This window comes from Solanum lycopersicum, chromosome 12 (assembly GCF_036512215.1).
Source record: "Solanum lycopersicum chromosome 12, SLM_r2.1".
Lineage (NCBI taxonomy): Eukaryota > Viridiplantae > Streptophyta > Magnoliopsida > Solanales > Solanaceae > Solanum > Solanum lycopersicum.
Window position 1 is genome coordinate 29,897,178 of NC_090811.1, and position 19,491 is coordinate 29,916,668.

A 19,491-nucleotide genomic window follows, 5' to 3' on the forward strand; every position below is an offset into this window, starting at 1 on the left:
AAATTCTTTTGTTTAATCATAGCTTAAAAATATATAGAATACACATTTTGTTCTTTCTTAACTTTATATCCTTATAGTATTATGATTAATTCCTTTTTAAGATATTCATAGGTCACTCAGACGTTATTTTTATTAATGATGAGTTGAGAATTGCGACTCACATAGGGCTTATTATTCAATGATTTAGTGTCCTCAATACCTATTTTGTGCTCATAACTAAAGTTAATATGTTATTATGCAACAATAGAGGATTAAAGGCAAGGCAAGGACATTACATGCGAAAAGGAGCAAAAAAGGTTGACAACTGAATAGAAGTTGAAGTTCGCAAAGGTTACACAGTGACTCTCCGAGTGAACCTCCAGCTCACCAAAAGTTCCAACGAAGTGTCCCATGTTTCGAACCAACTTAGAGAGAAAAAAGGAAATTCAGCGACTCGCCAAAATGGATCGACGATAGCAATCCAACTCATGCCTAAATTTCCAAAATAATTTGTTGCAGTAGTAAAGCCAAAAGGCGAGAAGAAGCAACCGCCGAATCGGTCGGCCAACTCAATTAACCTCGCTGAGTGGACTGCGTACTGAAATTTTTGAGAAGTATAAATTCATTTTTTTTGGAAAGAACCCACAATGTGTATTCCTAAGATTTTGAGAGTTTCTGCATTTTTACACATTGTTGAATAGCTTTGGAAAAGATTTGAACCTCGAATTTGAGATTTTAGGATTCTATCTTTAATTTCGGCATTGATTATTGTTGATGGTTAACAATTCATATAGAAAATCTTACTGGCAATGATTTATTACTTTCGACTATAATTGACTAAAACTCCTTATTTTAGGAGTGTGATCATGTAGTCGAATGCATTAATTAGCTAATAGGTGTTATTTATTATTGATTTTAATGTTGTTTAGAAGTAGGTTCAATTATATTTTCATATTTTAATTGATGAATTGAATTTGAAAATTATGTTCTAGCTTAGCTCTCTATGTTTGATTGAGAAAGAGGTATAGAGTAGATAGTTGTTTGATAGTTATATTAATTGAGTCTTAAAAATCTACCTTGAGAAAGTGGATTTGATTGCGTCTTTACAAACACAACTTGAAAGAGTGGGTCGATTAAGGAATTGGGTTTCTTAGAAATGATAAGCTTGTTGAGGTTTGAGGAACTCACTTGAAATACAATAATTGATCGAGAGATGGCTATTGTATTGAAACCTAGCCTACCAATTGAGATTCAACAACTTTAAGCAACTATAAATTACCCATTACACGAAATTAACTTTCGAATTATCACATTCCTAAGGTACGATCTCTAATTGTTTAATCCCTATGCTAAGTATTTTTTTGGTGAAATTTGGTTACTAATTGCCACTATTTGATAATTATCATTGAAACTTCCTGATTTGATTTCATGTAACGAAACCTTTACTTCTACAAACGGTTATGCCATGTTTTTACTTCCTAATTAAATTATATATTGTATCACGCCCTGTGGGATCGACCCCAACTCCTACTTGGGTTTATACATGTAAGCGACCACCTACACTTAAAATTGAATGAAGTGTAGTTGAGCGTTATTAAAAATGGTCCCAATGTTTGGAGTGATCTTTACAATTATTTTATTGTAGTATTTTCTTGATCTTATTCTATTGTAGTGGAATTTTTTTATTCATGTTTTTTTGTTGGATGATCTAAAACATATGAAGAAATTAGTGTAAATAGGAGTAATGCAAGTTAACTTGAGAACAATAATGTCAATGGCAACTTGCATGATGTCAATGAGGATTAGCTCGAAAGTACCGGTGCTATTTGGTTTCTTTCAATTGTGTAAAATGTGATGTTTCATGTGACCAACATGATGTTACAGTCGTTGCAAATGAAGGGTCTCTTTGAGGACTTTCCCATGAGGATCCTCATGATGACATCCACAACTTAGTGGATGTGTGTGGACCATTTTCATTCAAGAACATCACTCAAGAGTCAGTCTGATTTTGTTGGGTTACCTTTTCTCTAATGGGAAAGCAGCAGAGTGGTTGAATGAGTTACCAAGGGAATCTATCACTTCTTGGGAGTAGCTACGGAAGTCTTTTATGAGAGATTTTTCCCTTCCTCGAAAATGGTTAAGTTGAGGGATAATATTCATACCTTCAAGTAGATTGATGGTGAGCCTATTCATGAAACTTGGTTGAGGTTCCAAAGTTACTTCTTTAGTGTCCTACTCATAGGTTTCTTGATAATGTGTAAATGATATATTTTTACCAGAACCTCAACACGGTCAACAAAGGTGTTGCATACCAACTCATTCAGGGTGGAATCATGAGACTACCATTTGATATAGCATCAATCATGCTTAATGAGATGCCAAAAATTAATTGTGCATTTTACACAAGGGAATACCAGGTGTCTCATTTAAATCTTGGACTAACAAAGGAACAAATGGGAAAAAAACAAGAAAGAGATAAAAACATGGCCAAGATAATGACCCAAATGGACCAATTGATGAAACATGTTATGAGAAGTGGTTCCAAGGTCGTGAATGCAATTAGTTATAATAGTGGAGTTATCACACCTCGAGCCTACACCCTAGGCGGAACTGACACTCAAGAACCATTGATGGCCCCAAGTGAACTCTTACTTATTCAGTGAAAGACTCCAAGCATTATTACAATCATCATATGTATTTCTACACAACTGTTTAATAAAATAATTTAGAACGTTTAAAGGTCAAACATTCAACTTGGCCAAAGTAGCAATTCAAGTGTTAACATAAGAAATAACAATGTAAAGACAACTGAATTACTGATGTGCATTATTACAATGATCATATGCATTTCTATACAACTGTTTAATAAAATAATTTAGAACGTTTAAAGGTCAAACATTCAACTTGGCCAAAGTAGCAATTCAAGTGTTAACATAAGAAATAACAATGTAAAGACAACTGAATTACTGATGTCTATGAAGCCTCTAAAACAGAGAGGAATGTTGAGATAAGACCTTGATCATCCTAACAATGAAACACTAAAAGAAAATGATAAAAATGAGCCGTCTAGGAAGGTAGGAGTTTCACCAGACTCTGAGTGCTCAACTAGATCAACGAGGTGCTGGATGAGGATCATGATAACCCGTGTCTACATCATAAGACGATGTAGGCCTAATGACATCAATACATTGAATGTACGAGTATGCGAGGGGAAAACTAAACATAACATAAGTTTGAAAGGAATCTAAAAGAAACACTTACTTTGGATTTTCTCAACTCATGAATAACTTAACTCAATATAGAGCAATAAAACACATGCAATATATGGAAAACTTGTAAAATAGTGGAAAACAACTTCGTTCAATAAATAATATACAATAACAATCTCAACTTTACTCATATAATAAAGTAATATAGTTTTTGTGGAAGTTTCTCTAACAGAAAACAACCACTATGAGCTAATTGGTGATACATTATCTTGCCCACGCTGCTAGAACTGTCATATACTTTATCGTCATATAAAATGCCTTAACTAAGTGAATCCACTAGTCTATGCTAAAAAGCACTTAAGGAATCATCTAAAAAGTATGATCATTTACTACCCATGATGGCTACATGGTTTATGGAGAGTGAGTTATCTGAAGTCAAACCAGGAGTGGCTTAAGAATATTAGTGGCCTAAAACAAAAATTAAATGGGGTCTTCAACTTGAATCGTCAATAATTTTATATAATTGATTTCTTCTAGTTTTCAACTGATAATATAATCATTCTTGTTTTAAATTATTTTTCATGAGATATAATACTTCAAATATGTCAAATTTCTTCTATAATTCCTTCATTTTTCATGAAAAAATTACTTTTTCTACAAATAGTGTTCAATGTTTGTTAAAAGACAATAACTTATAACTTATTATTATTAAAAATGAGGCCCCTTAAATTTGGGGGCCTAAGGCACATTTCTTTTTTTTAACACAATCGAGCCACCTATGAGTCAAACTCACCCCCATTTTGATGCTTAATACTACTTCAAAATACTCAGCAACTTCTTTCTTTGGTTTGAGATAATTACTCAAAATTTATCTTAAAAGCCCTTTTGGAATTGATTTTCACATTCTTGCTCAAATGTAAAAACATTTACTCTTTAACTGAAAACTAGATCAAAGACTCTTTTGGAAATCAAGGTTTCCTTTATTCTTTAAATGTGAAAACATTTTACTCTTTGGGAATACATAGTCCCAATATACACTTTTGGAAGAAATTAAGTTAAAATTTCACTTTACTCAACTCAAAACTCAAGTCTCAAAACAAAGTTAAAACATTTATAAAAGACTTTTGAAAGACTTTATGAACTTCTCTTAACTTGGATATTAACTTCTCTGGATGTAACTATTGACTTCTCTTGACTTGACTCTTAACTTTTCTTTAATTGAATTATGGATTCAAGGATTTTGATTTATGACAGGAAAGATCTCGTGATATTTAGAAGTGTTTTTATATTGTTAAATATGAAAAGAAGATTAAGAAATCACTGGAAGCAAGTCAGCGACGCTGAGATGCATTTAAATATTTGATACTGAAATAAAATTTTGAAACACTGGAGTCCGCGACCTCTCCGTGACGTGGAGAGAAAAATTTTACATTGAAAGGACAAATCCGCGACGTGGACCGAGAACATGTTCCTTGTCCAATTTTTTTTTCTCGTTTTCTAAACCCAATTTACCTAATTTCAATTCTTTTTTATCAATTCTTTTTTAGATTCAAATACTCAGTATATATACACAAGATCCTAATTCAAAACAACTCTTAAAATGACATGATTTCATCAAGAACTGCACAATCCTATCAAATCTAAAGTACTAAAACGAACTTCAAGAACATAATTTAAGAACATCATACTATCAACTTTCTAGAAATAAATTTTGCTGAAACAAACATGATTGTCGTGTACGTGGACGAACCCAACACTATGAAAGTCTCACATACCTTGTAGGATTAATCCACGGCGAATTCCACAACCAAAATTTCAAGAACTTTACAAATCTTGAACTTCTCTTCTCCTTTCTCCTCTTTTCTCTTCTCTCAAAGTCCTAGCATATTTCTTAATTGCGTAAACTGAATTAACTCAATTTAGATCCCAAATAATTTACTAAATATGCATTTAATTAATTGGGTAAGGAAAAGAAAAATTTCCCTTCAAAAATCCGGATAAAATTTTCCTTATTGTAACAACCTAACTTCAAATGGGCATATCCCACTCATACGAACTCAGAATCGCGCAAACTTGAAAGCGTTGAAAATATTATTTCAAGATCTTTCCTATGATATCTGGAAGCACACCTAACTCATGTATAAATAAGAGTTACGGTTTCTTGAAGTTGGCCAAAAACTCAACTTAACATACTTAAAAATTTTTCCAGATTTTTATATTCTTTCCAAAATCGACCATTCCAATTTTTTAAATCCTTTATAGTCCTTTCAATTAGAGAGATATTAGAGGAGTGAACCTGATGACACCCAATCTAATTCCATGTACATTGATAAGGTTCAGTTCATGTCGAACCAAGTGGGGGGTTCTCATTTGAGCTATCCAAGGTCGGGGCAGAAATCAAGGTTCGAATAGAGATCACGATGATGGTTGGAGAGATTGGGATAAAGAATGGAGAGACCATGGTGCAAATTGGAGATAAATATATGGTAACAAATATCACTATGTGCCTCCTCATGAACGTCAAAAGTCGAAGAAATAAAGGGATGATCCCGAAAGTTTTCGTACTAAGGATATCTGTGCTTGTATCTTAAACAAAGTGGAAGGATCATACAAGCTACTCAAGGAAATGAAACAATGACTTCACACTCGTTTTCTATCAAGGTACTTAAAACTTAGATGGGTCAAATCTCGGTTCATTTGAATCCAAGATCAAAAGAGGGTCTTCATAGTAATACTTTGGTGAACCCAAAGAATGAGGCTTGATGACATGGACACGTCGTGCCATGACATTAAAAAAGGCGATTCATGGGAGGTAACCCACGTTTTACTTTTGTTTTGAATAACGGTTGTTGCATGTGAATACAAATTTGAAATTTAAAGGAAAAGGGTAAATGGGCGAGCCAAAGTCCATTCAGCGAATCGACAAGTAGCTCAGTGAATGCGACTTATCTCGCCTTTTGGACCGACTGAAGGACGATGACTCTTATAAATTCGGCAGACTAAAGTCCACTCGGAGACTCACCGAGTGGATAGGTGGAATTAATAGACCTAACTGATCGAAACGCTAACTGAAGGGTCATAGGTCTTTCAACCATTTTTAATTCAAACCTTATTTTGAAATTTTCGACTCTTGTACATTTACAATCAAAGTTTAGGTTCTATTTTTCATTTCAATATTTTTGTGGATGTCCTTGTGTGCTCAGAAGCTAAAGTATTACTTGTTGTATCCCTTTGCTTTAGTTTCATATCTTTGAAATTGAGACTGGTTGGCCAAACTAGTTTTAAAATTGTAAGAGTTATGTTGAGAATGTGTTTGAGTAGTTTGTAGATCTATTAGTTTCTTTGATTTTGTGTTAAATTATTCATTATATCTAATTCGAATTCAATCATGCCTGATATCTTATTTATCATAATTTAGTTTGAGATTGGCGCTTAAATTGTGGGTTTGCATGTTAGGATTTTGTGTGGGTAAAGTTTGAATAACCTAAGTTTCACAAAAAAACTCAAACTTGCCCAATGATGAATTGGGTGATGTCATTCTTAAGAGAAAAATCATTATTTGTTTGAATCTAGGTCAATTTGGGGAAGTATGAGTGCCTCGGAGTATATGATAGTAATGGGTTAGGCTTGAATGACATAAAATTGGTTTTGAAATTGGATTATTATAGGTTGTGCGTAAAAAACTGGATATTGAGGTGGGAATCTAGCATGTTGGGGTATTTGGCAAGCTGAGTCAAGCTCGCCGAGTGACTCGGTGGTTTGCCAATTAATCCTTGATTACATTTTGGACCTGGAATGTTGGTAATTAATTTGTAACCTTCAGTGATATGCTTGTGCTCACTGAGTAGAGAATATACTATTTCAAGGGACATGTCGTGCGTTGTGATAAATATTATAATTCGATTGACGTGTCACACACCACAATTGATTTTATTATCAAGATACGTGTTTCATGCCGCGACAGATGCATGGACATGTATGTCCCCCGTATGTTCCCGACTGAGAGACAGTCGATGTGTATAGTTAGGTCATACATGAATCACTATACTTGACATTTCATTGCATTGCATTGCATATCATTATCATTTGTTAACTTGTAAGTGCTTTTCTTTGGAACTTGTGACTAGTGAACTTAATCTTATGTGTTGCTGAGTTGTAATTGTTGGAGTGAGGTGGTTGAACTATGCGTTATGTTAATTGTGAGGCATAAGGTTGGAATGTTTTTATACAGGTTGTAGTTGTGGAGGTTCGGTTGGAATGTAAAATACACTTATTTTGTTCCCTTTACTTGTGTTTACAAGTTTACTTGTTGAGTATCTTGCGGTTTGGTACTCGCCCCTTGCTTCTACATTTTTGTAGGTTACGAGTTCGGATCTTCGTGATACTAGAGTTAGTTGTTTGTCATCTCAGTGGACCTTCTTACTCCTATTTTTGATTTGTTCTACTTTAGAGATAACATCATTTAAACTTGTGTTTTCTTTGAAATTCATTGTAATAAATTAGAGGTTTGTGCACGTGATAACCAGGTTTTGAGGATTTAGCTAAGTTAATTGATTATTTGCATTATAAATTGTTATCAAATTTCAGTTATAATTTATTTGCACACTTTATTGAAATTGTTGGGTTTAGGCTAACTTATCTTAGTGAGATATAATTGGTTATCAATGCTCTTCATAAATTTAAATAACCTTACCTAGGAGAATCAATAAGAAACTCTTTCTCTTTTACTGTATCAATTATTTTGTTTTAATTATCTGGATTTTTATTATTCGTGGTACTATGTTCTCATTTTATTCACACTATCTACGGATAAATATAGCTTGGATTAGTTAAGTTGCTTGCGGTCTTACTCTAAACAGTTTAAGTGATTAACTTAATCAAACAAACTTTAGGCTAAACAATAAATATCATTTATAATATTTATCCTATTTTGAATATATAAACACCTAATTTTAATTGAGGTTTTGTCAAAAGCATGATTCTCTTTTTGGATCATGGGGAGAAATGAAGAAGAGACAAAGAGCTAAAAAGTATAAAAAGAGTAATACATTAAAAATAATTTCTTATGGTTAATAGAAAGCATGCATAGGGGATGTAAAAGAACCTAATTCAACCCCAAAGCAAGCTTATGAAGTGAGGATTGTTCAAGTCTATATAAGTAGATTGCTAGTCCATTTCCGAATGCTTTTATCCACTCTAACACCCCCGGTTACGCTCAGAACCAACCGAAGCTTGGACTGGAAGTCTAAACAGGATTGGACCTAATTATGATATCATGTAAAGATATGACTCATGCTCTTAAGACTGACCATCAGTCTATTCGCCAACCAATATGACTCTTTTAGCCATGGGATCAGAGGCAAGTGATAAGAGATGGTTTAGTTCATTATTTAAGATGCATATAGTATTTATCAGATAAAACGTTAATTGTTGAATTAAGTGACCAAATTATGGCTTGCAAATCAAACGAACAGAGAATTAAACTAGCTGGCCAACAGATCCCAGAAAACCTCTGGTTTTTTGTGTTGTGAAATACATAATGCCTGAAAAACAAGATATGCAATTAATTTAAATGAACAAAATAAAAAGGAGTGATAATGAAAAATATTAATTAATTAAATTACCTGCATGGAAAAAGCTATATGAATCAATAAGGATTCATCCCATGGCTTTCCAATAAATTGAAGACCAATAGGCAAATGAGACTTATCATAACCAACCTAGACAAAATATTAAATTAATTTGAATAAATAATTAAAATTAAAAGTGTTATCATATTTTAAGAAGATAGAGAGAGAGCATACATACGGGTACAGTAATAGCAGGCAATCCCAGAAAATTTCCTGCTATCTGGTATCGAACTAGTGCAGCTGAAATAATCATCAAGTTTAATTTTCTCGTAATTATTTTTTATGAATAATAGTAAAACCCCTTAGTCCCATCGACTCATACTATCTATACTTATGCAGATCATTGGGGAGAGCTTTTGGTATGCCGAATTGTCCTTAATTTTCCTTATGTTGTATTCAGAGATGGTTCTTTATGTACATATATAATACTGATTAGTAGCTCCATCACTTATACTAATATATACTAGGTGTTGGGGATGTTTTCATCTATGTATGTATATATATTTCTCTATTTTGATATTTGTTTCTTGCTTTCCTTATGTATATATATCTTCTATGTATGCGCTAGCCTGTTACTTTTGGTTATATATTCATTTAATGACTTCTATAAAATCAGACTACAAACAGGGATTAGTTACTCACTGCCTTGACTAGCCTTAAATATGATGAATTCATTGATATTGAAACTAGCAAAGACAAATATTCAGATGAAACAACTTGATAATTAACTATTACTCTCTCTCCACACTTTTAATTGTCATGGTTTCATATTTTAGAGTCAACCTATAAGAAATTTTTACTAATATATTTTGTATCATATTGATATATGCGAAAAATTACAACTTATATATATTACTTTTCGTATAGCTTTTGAATATCAGTTTTTTTTGTTTAAAAAATCAAATTAATGTAATCTAGTTTAACTTTAAAAAGTAGTTAAATTTATATATTTGTAAAGTGCGTAATAAATAGTATAAGTCACAATAAATATTGAGAATTCAAAATAAATATGAAAAATTTGAAATGTGTCAGTACGCCAGCGGGAAAAAGTGTATATGTATATATGAAAAAATAAATTAAGATATATGAGTATGTATGTTAATAATAAAATGAGGTTCATAAATATATATATATATACCTCCATTTATGTAGTCGAGTTCCCCAGTGTGGCGAGTGTCGTTGCCTATGTTGTAAGCCGTAACCCTACACAAGTAGTATATATTTGACAAAATTGATATGTATGTTTAAATTTATTTGATTAAATATACGTACGTACGTACCCTGTTGTTGGTGTAACAATCACATCTGCCATGCTAAATATTCTTTTGTGAAACTGCAGCTGTCGATTTCTGGACGTGAAATAAAAGGGACAACGTACACTTTATTTACCTAATTGATCAAATTAACCAGTCTAAATTAAACTTCATTTAGGTTAGGATGTATGTTTGCAAATAGGATATAGATTATCTAGCTAGTGGGCAGATGCTAATTAGAAAGATTCTATGAGCTAGCTAGCTTTCGTCGATCATGAAAACTCACTATCAATTCCTATAAATTTCATATGAAAAGTGTCTGAATTTTAGACCATACGTATTATATTGTTGTGTACATACGTCTTCGTCGGGCATAGCATGATCATCAAGGTATAACATGACTTAACTTATTCAGACTCTACTCCTTGGTGGTTATATACATTGATTACATTAATAACATGACTTAACTAGTTATAATATATATATATATATATATATATATATATATATATATATATATATATATATATATATATATATATTTATATTTAATCCAGCTAGCTTTCATGTTATGTTTCACATGCTATTCAAATTTCTAACACAATACAAGATATTCTCATGACAATTAATTAACAATAAACGAAGAAACTATGTAATCTACTAATAGTTATATGTTGGAAAATATGAGGGATCTATATATATATATATATATTGCTCGTAGATATGATGAGAATTAGAAAGCATGGAGTATCAGTACTCTCTTAACTAAATATTCATTGGCATAATTGGTTATAAATTAATTTTGTGATGTAGTTTAAAAATTCAAGCCTTATGTTAATTAAAATACAAGATTAAATTAAACCAGAGAATGGGATGAATGATTAAAGTTAGCAGTGATGGAGGTTTTTAAACTGATGGTAGCGGTATATAAATCGCAAAAGTTGAAGCGTCTATATATATATATATATATATATATGTTTGGACTGGACTGGTGCATTCATTTTGGAGATAATTTTTTTATTGATACACTCTATAAAAGATTGATTGATGAGGAATAACAAAACAATTCAAATTCCCTTCCTCAGTTATTAGAATCAACCTATTTTTAAGGTTTAATATTCCCCTTTTTTTTAATTTGTTAGGTGTTCAGTTAGTGTTACACCAAAAATAAATCATATATAATGTTTCCCTTGAGCCAGAAATTAATTAATTAAAAGTTAGCAACAAGAGTAAGTCTGAAATTGTGGTAATTACCTAATTCTTTGAGCATTCAAATACTCCTGGCTACTGAAGGAACCATATACAGAAACTGCAACTCTAGCATCCCATCCTACTTCATCTTTATTCCTAATATATTCAAAACAAATTGTAAGTATATCATTTATCATTTGAAGTACTGCATTCAGATTCAAAATAAATTCCTATAAGTATATCATTTAGTAGAAGAGTACCAATATAGTAAAGAAAGAAAGAAAGAAAGAAAGAAAGAAAATTAATTAACTTACATTTTTTCTAGTTCAGGACCAATTGAAGTACTGCATTCAGATCCAATTGTCACATAATGTGCCAACCGCATTACCTCTAACTCTGGGATTGTAACTTGTATGGTCTTTAAAATATAAATCACAACAATGTTAACATGATTAAAAAGAATATATATATATATATATATATATATATGAGATGCTTCTTTAGTACAACTCAAAAGAATTTACTTGTATTTTCTCTCTCTCTATATGTATATATATTTGAAGTAATTAGTTTTTCATGGATATGATTTTCAGATATAATTTGATAATGTACAATTACATAAATTTTTAACTTTAGTTGAAAGACTAATAAGTGTCACAAATATATAAACAAGTAACATGATATTGAAGTGTTTAATTTGAGACTTGAGGCTATTGAAGTGTTTAATTTGAGACTTGAGGCTAGTTTAGTGAGAAAAGAGAATGTGCGTTAAATGATCAATGTTGATTACAGAGGCTCCTATATATTTTTATGAAATATATATGACACTTTTTAGACTAATACAATACCATTAGATTTTTAATCATTTCAACATGTTATATTTATGTCAATGCATTTGTGTGTGTACAAATTGTTTGATTAATTAGTCATCTAGCCACTTGTTTCCCAACAAATTAATAGTCTATTTCAACATGTTACATGATTGTTTTTACCTCATATAAAAGCACTTATATTATTATAATCCTATTTGACAATCAATCATTGAAGGATTCACTTATAGTTATTCAAGTATGAATAATCAAAATGGTGTAGACATAGTATTAGAATAAACTCAAGTTTCATTGAGAATGTAAAGGATTCATTCATTTCAGTTGTAGTTGAGGGCAATACTCTATATTAAACTTCGTCACTTGACTTTGCTATTGTAGTCTTTCTTAAAAGCTCAAAAAATACTATTGTTTGCACCAAGATAAATATTGTTGTACTAATACCTCCCTAGTTTATATCTGAGTACCTAAGGGTAACTGTGAAATAATGTTGCATATTTCATTTGATATATCTAAGTATTCCGTTGACACCTTGAAGATGTTCACTATCTGCACTCTACATAAATTGACTTATCAGATTTACTTCATGTTATCACCTACATATATACCATATAAGTATAATTGTGCCTCTCTTGAAAAGAAGGAAGGGTTTTCTCTACTATACATGCTTGAATACAACATGAAGTACGAGTACGAGGCTCCACATACATGTTTAAGATCATATAATATCTTTTTTAAATAGACAAACGTGATTGTGATATCTAGGATCAAATTGTTGACTCATAATATACAACTTCCTGTTGATTTCCATGTAAAATTGCATTTCTAACATCATTTATGTATATTCGGAATTCATAAACTTCAAATTCTAGATCTTCCTCTTCTGATAGTTTTGAGGTAAGATAATTAAGTAAGTAGTGTTATACTACGTCTTTTTTAGGCTTGAAACATGTTTAAACATATAACCATTTTCAATTACTGAAGAACTAACTTGCTAGATGATGTTCTCTACAAGAAAAATGAAATATTAGGAAATGATTAAATTACCTCCCAACCATAGTTGTCGCGCAATTTTTCTAAAGCTCGAGAACAACAAACTCTGATTTCCTCATTGCAGTCATTAAACCACTAAACAGAAGAAACAAATACAAAAAAAAAAGTTTGAATAATGTGCATGTATATGACTAATAGAAAAGGAAAAACTAGCAAGGTTAATAAAATGACACAAACCTCCCCATATTTGGCTAATCTGATATTAGGCATAGGCCTTGGTGACTTGAGCAGAGGAAAATATAATTTTGGCTGCGATAAAGAAATCGATAATAAGTACATGTTATAAATACATAATTTTAAGGAGAGAGAGAATTTTTACGAGAGCGGTTTGAGAATGATGTGATGAATTGGGGCCACTGATAGCTGCATAACTGGAAATTAAGTCAACTGATTAAATTTGTACATTCTAAATTAATTTTTTAACTTTAAAGCTAGCTAGTAAATAATACTAACACTAGAAGTGCATCTTCAACTGTACCAGCAAGTATCCCTACCATTCCAACCGTCCAATTCAGAGGAAGAACACTGACCAACAAGAGATCGTCGAGGTAAGAATCAATATATATTGGGAATTGACGTCATTTCTTGGAATTATGTTGCAATATCTTGATCATGTTCTGGACTAGTGAACAAAATAGTTACATACCCCGAGTGTGATACACGTCCAAAGCTTGGCTTTAAACCAACAACTCCACAAAGAGCAGCAGGCATTCTTACAGAACCTAAACTTATTCAGAACAAAAGAAAATCAGTGAATTTATATTAAGATTTAAGCACTTACTTGGTTTGAATAGGTCTTTATTATAAACAACCTAAATAAAATTTTAATATCATTGGGAAATGGTTATTGATTAATATGTCACCACCAACCACCTAGGTCATCATCATTAATGTCAACCACTATTAAAGTTGCCAACAACTTTTATCATCACAATCACCACGGTAAACTACTATCATTGTCAGACACTATATACTAGTCCACTCGCTACCACATGCATCACCTCCATTATTATAGTTATAATATCCAATGCAACCACAACTGTTGCATCACCCTCCACCATCATAATCAATCACTACAACCACTACAGGCAATCGATCCCTATTACTAATCCACCTCCACCATCATAATCAATCACTATCACCACTACAGGCAGTCCCTATTACCAATTACCTCCACCATAGCAACTAGCACCACAACCAACTACAGCCAACACATCATCAACAACCACACATTCTTTTTCATCACAATCACCACTAGCAACCATCATCGCTACCAACCACTATTGTTATCATATCGGTGTTTTGAATATTTCAATAAGCTCGTATGTGTTTTAGGAGTAGTTTACATATTTGGTTTGCACACTACGGTTCAACGGAGTCTCAGGCACTCAAATGAAAATTTTGGAGAAACCAAATTCTTATGGTGTTTGGTGTAGGATTTTTCTAGAAGTACATGACCAAAATTCAAGCTAGAAGATGACATAGGACAGAAGAATATTGAGGAAGCCCACACCAGAATAAATAGCTATATTTTAGTTATTCATAGTTCCCTAGTTTGTTTAAAATTATGTTAGATACTGTTAAGTATTAGTTTCTCAATTTCAGCAAACAAAAACTTAGTTTTAGCAGATTTTTAGCATTACTTTATAGCATCTTAGTTAAGCTGCGATGTATTTATTCAGTCTTATATTATCAATCGAAGACGTACTTTTTTCATTTTTTTCTTCAATCATCTCTTATTCTCCTTTGTTTAACACTAACAATGGCATCAAAGCCTTTTATATCTTAAGGGACTTGTGAGAATTTGTGAGTTAAATTGATTGAGTAAAACCCAAACATAATCAAGCCATTTCATAAAATTAGCTTGCAGAATGTATTTTTTTCATCAATTGCTCCTCGAGCCAGCTTTTGATGGAGAAAACTATCATGTTTAGGTTGTTAGGATGGAAAGTAATCTCTTGTAACACCTAGGAAATTGGAAATTGATAGAAAAGGAAATTCAGTGGTCTACGAGACAGACAACGGCTCGTAGGACTTCCTTCTGGTAATTGCCGGGGAGGTTACCATAGAACTGAAGTTGAGTTTTTAGAATTTCAAATTTCTGAAATTTGACCTACGAATAATCATGAACAAGACGAGTCGTAGATCAGTTTCATATAGGTATAGGGATCGTAGAAGGTTTGATGGTCCATAGAATAGTATTGTAGGAAGTTGGCCAATTTTAGGCCTTCTAACTCGACCTACAGTTGGCAGTAGGATCCGTACAACCTGTATGTCTAAACTGTAGGGTCCTCCGACATATGACAGAGATGCAATGTGGGCATTTTTTTAGCCTTGTAGATTTGGAGAAGGCGTTTCATATCCCCAAGTGGCAAGCTGCAATGATTGAGAAGAGTGAGACCTGACATGTTGAGAATTTACATACTGAATAATCTTAGTTATTGTTGAGTTGAGCACACTGAAATCTAGGATTAAGGAGTGTTGAGTCCATCCCATAAATTTTTGGTCAACTTTTGTCATTCAATTGTTATAAATAATTGGTAAAAAAGAATAGTGAGAAGACTTGAAAATAAAGATTTAGTAGTTGACAATTGGTAAGATTTGCAAACTTTTTTTGATTTTGCTACATTAATCTATGTCATTAGTGACATATGTATGATTTTCTCTTTCTATAAATAGAGAATTCTTGCTCATTTGTAAAACATACCAAGTTAGAGAGAGAAAAACTATTTTGAGAGCAAAGTGAGGTATTTCATGAACTATACAAAAAATTAGTCTTGAAGAAAAATAGATTGTGAGCGATATTTTAGTAAGGTGAAAACCAAAAAAGTATTATTCCTTTTCAGTGTGTAATACTCACTTTGAGTATTGTATTTGTGACTACAAAGTGTAAAATTCCTTAATATAGTGATATTAGTTGCTCCTCTTGGCCCGTGATTTTTTTCTTATTTAGAAGGGTTTGCACGTAAAATTCTTGGTGTCGTTATTTTCCCATTTTATTTCTATTACTTTTACCATATATATTTTTGTGTTTATCTGTGTTGTCCCAACAAACTGGTATCAGAGCCAAGGTTTTTTCTGATTATGCTCTGTGGTTGCAGCACAGTCTAAACTTCCACATCAGAAAAATTTACTTTGATTTTTTATAAGAATATTTTTGGGGAAAAACGATATAATTTAACACAAGTAGAATGGTTACTTTGAATGGTGTTAATTATGTCATTTGGAAGGGAAAAATGGAAGATCTGTTTTATGTTAAGAATTTTTACAAATCAGTATTTATCACTGTAAAGCCTGATAATAAAACATATGAAGAGTGAAATATGTTGCACAGATAGGTTTCTGAACACATTAGGCAATGGATCGACGATAATGTGTTGAACCATATTTCTGGGGAAACACATGCTCGAATCTTATGGGAGAATCTTGAAAGTTTGTATGCTAGGACGAGTGAAAACAACAAAATGTTCATAAAAAGCAGATGTTGAGTTTACAGTATCATGATGATTTTCAATGACAGATCATCTGAATAATTTTCAGGGAATCATGAACCAATTATCTGTTATGGGCATCAAATTTGATGAAGAAATCCAAGGCTTGATCTTACTTAGTTCCCTACCAGACTCTTGGAAAACATTTAGAACTTCATTGTCAAATTCTGCGCCTGATGTGTGATCTCTATGGATTCCGCCAAGAGTAGTGTCTTGAACGAAGAGATGAGAAGAAAAACTCAAGGTTCTTTTTTGTCGGATGTCCTGATAACAGACCCAGGGGAGGAACAAAACTCATGGTTCTCATAATAGAGAACAAAATATGAGCAAATCCAGGGGAAGACTAAAGGATATTTAGTGCTATCACTGTGGCATAAAAGGGCACACAAAGAAGTTCAGCAGGAAGTTGAAGAGGGAAAACAAAAACAAAGAGGAAACTAAAGAAGATGACAATGAAAATTTCCTAGCCACCATTACCACCGAAGATATTTTTACTGTCTTGATGCGGATATGATTATGATAAATATTGTTTGTGATGAGTCAAGCTGGGTTGTGGACACTGGTGCCACATCTCATGTGACATCAAGGAAAGATTTTTTTCTTTCTATACTTTAGGTGATTTTGGGACCTTGAGTATGGGTAATGAGACTGTTTCTAGGGTGGTTGGTATTGGTACAATTTGTTTGGAAACTAGTGTTGGAACTAAATGTGAAACGTGCTCCTGATGTTCTTCTGCACCTAATTACTCTTGGTGTTTTTGATGATGAAGGATATGTTAGTACCAATGGTGATGGAAAATGAAAGCTCATTCAGGGTTCCTTCGTTGTGGCTCGTGGTAACAAACGTCGTGGTCTATACTAGACTGCAACCTCTGCTTTTGTTGATATGGCGGATGCGGTTGAGAGCGATAACTCTTCAACGTTATGGCATAGAGACTTACCCACATCATCGAGAAAGGACTTAATGTTCTAGATAAGAATTTTTTTTGTCAAATTTCAAAAGTGCTAAATTAGAAAAGTGTGAGCACTGTTTGGTTGGTAAACAAAATAGAGTTTTCTTTAAGTCCTAACCTTCTTCGAGAAAGACAAAGTTGTTTGAGTTGGTGCTCTCTGATTTATGTGGACCAATAAAGACAAAGACATTGGGTGGTGCACTCTACTTTATCACTTTCATTGATGATTGATCGAGAAAACTTTGGGTCTATGTCTTCAAGACTAAAGACCAAGTGTTAGATGTCTTCAAGCAGTTTTAGGTTTCACTCGAAAGAGAAACTGGAAAGAAACTGAAATGTATTCGTACTGGTAATGGTGGTGAATATTATGAATCACTTGAAGAATACTGCAACCATCAAGGTATTAGACACCAGAAGACTCCTCCCAAGACTCCTCAACTTAATGGTTAGGATGAGAGAATCAAAAGGACCTTGATGGAAAGAGTTAGATGTTTGCTTTCTGAAGCAAAGTTGTGGAACTCATATTGGGTTGAGGCTTTATTAACCGCTGCACATGTTATTAATATTTCTCCTGTTGTTTCTTTGCAAAGTGATGTACCAAATAGTGTTTGGTATGCAAAGGATGTTTCCTATGACCATTTGAGAGTATTTGGTTGAAAAGATTTTGTAAATGTGTCAAAAGATGAGAGGTCATTGTTAGAACCAATCAAGAGTGTGCATCTTCGCTGGATATGGCCTTGATGAATTTGGTTATAGGTTATATGATCCAATTGAAAAGAAACTTATGAGTTGTCGTGATATTATTTTTATGGAAAATAAAACAATTGAAAATATTGACAAAGCGGAGAAGGTAGAATCTTCAAGTTTTAATGGTATAGTTCATCATGTTGAAGTTCCTCACACAAGTGTGCATGATGTTGTTGGGCTTGATGATCATGGTCCATAATCATGTATTGAATCAAATATGTTGATGTTGATAATAACAATGATATTGTTATTGATGATCCTTTTGCTCATGAAGTTATAGACGAATCAAATATTTCGCTTAGGAGATCCACAAGATAGCGGTTTCCTTCCTCCTATTATTCACCCAATGAGTGTGTGTTACTCATTAACGGGGGAGAAACATAATGTTATGAGGATATAATGATAGATGAGCACAAGGATCAACGGATTGAAGCCATGCAAGATGAGATGAAGTCTCTGCATGAGAACCACACTTATGAGTTGGTAAAATTGCCCAAGGGCGTAAGAGCTTTGAAAAACAAGTTAGTGTTCAAAGTTAAATTTGAAGAACACAACTTGAAGCCAGGTACAAAGTTAGATTGGTTGTTAAGGGATTTAGTGAAAGAAAGGGTATTGACTTTGATGAAATATTTTCTCCTATTGTGAAAATGTCCTCGATTCGCATAGTTGTAGGTTTGGTTGCTAGTCTTGATTTAGAGATTGAGCAGATGAATGTGAAGATGGTTTTCCATCATGGTGATCTAGAAGAAAAGATTTATATGGAACAACTTGAGGGCTTCATAGTAGATGGCAAAGAAAATTTTGTGTGCAAACTCAGAGAGAGTCTATATGGCCTAAAATAAGCTTCTAGACAGTGGTACAAGAAGTTTGAATATTTTATGAGGGAGCAAGGATATAAGAAAACTTTTTTAGATTATTGTGTATTTCTACAAAATTTTCTGACAATGATTTTATCATCCTTTTGTTGTATATGGATGATATGTTGATTGTGGGCAAGAATACTTCCAAGATTAACGAGTTGAAGAAAGAGGTGTGTAAGTTTTTTGCTATGAAAGACTTGGTCATGACAAACAAATTTTGGGTATGAGAATTACTCGTCTCATATATGAAAAAAAGATTTATTTGTCCCAGAGAAGTATATTGAACGTGTACTTGAGCG

General features: G+C 32.7%; 1 protein-coding gene across 5 annotated transcripts in view; it reads right to left on the reverse strand.

Moving 5' to 3' along the window:
• Positions 1-19,491, reverse strand: part of LOC101260320 (fatty acid amide hydrolase-like) — a 62,826-nt gene that overhangs the window by 23,156 nt on the left and 20,179 nt on the right. For 2 of the 5 annotated variants that reach the window (XR_011213219.1, XM_069292411.1), the window contains exons 9-16: positions 13,789-13,864; positions 13,596-13,667; positions 13,462-13,513; positions 13,320-13,391; positions 13,137-13,217; positions 11,577-11,680; positions 11,326-11,418; positions 10,099-10,167 (exon numbers count right to left, since the gene is read on the reverse strand). Coding sequence is in view for 2 of the 5 variants with exons in the window: in XM_069292411.1 (XP_069148512.1) it covers positions 10,099-10,167; positions 11,326-11,418; positions 11,577-11,680; positions 13,137-13,217; positions 13,320-13,391; positions 13,462-13,513; positions 13,596-13,667; positions 13,789-13,864 (619 nt within the window). In the remaining 3 variants the exon portion in view is untranslated. Of the gene's footprint in view, positions 1-8,552; positions 8,732-8,812; positions 8,909-8,992; positions 9,059-9,956; positions 10,022-10,098; positions 10,208-11,325; positions 11,419-11,576; positions 11,681-13,136; positions 13,218-13,319; positions 13,392-13,461; positions 13,514-13,595; positions 13,668-13,788; positions 13,865-19,491 lie in introns of those variants that run through there. The other 3 variants (XR_011213218.1, XR_011213220.1, XM_069292410.1) reach the window with 3 other exon arrangements.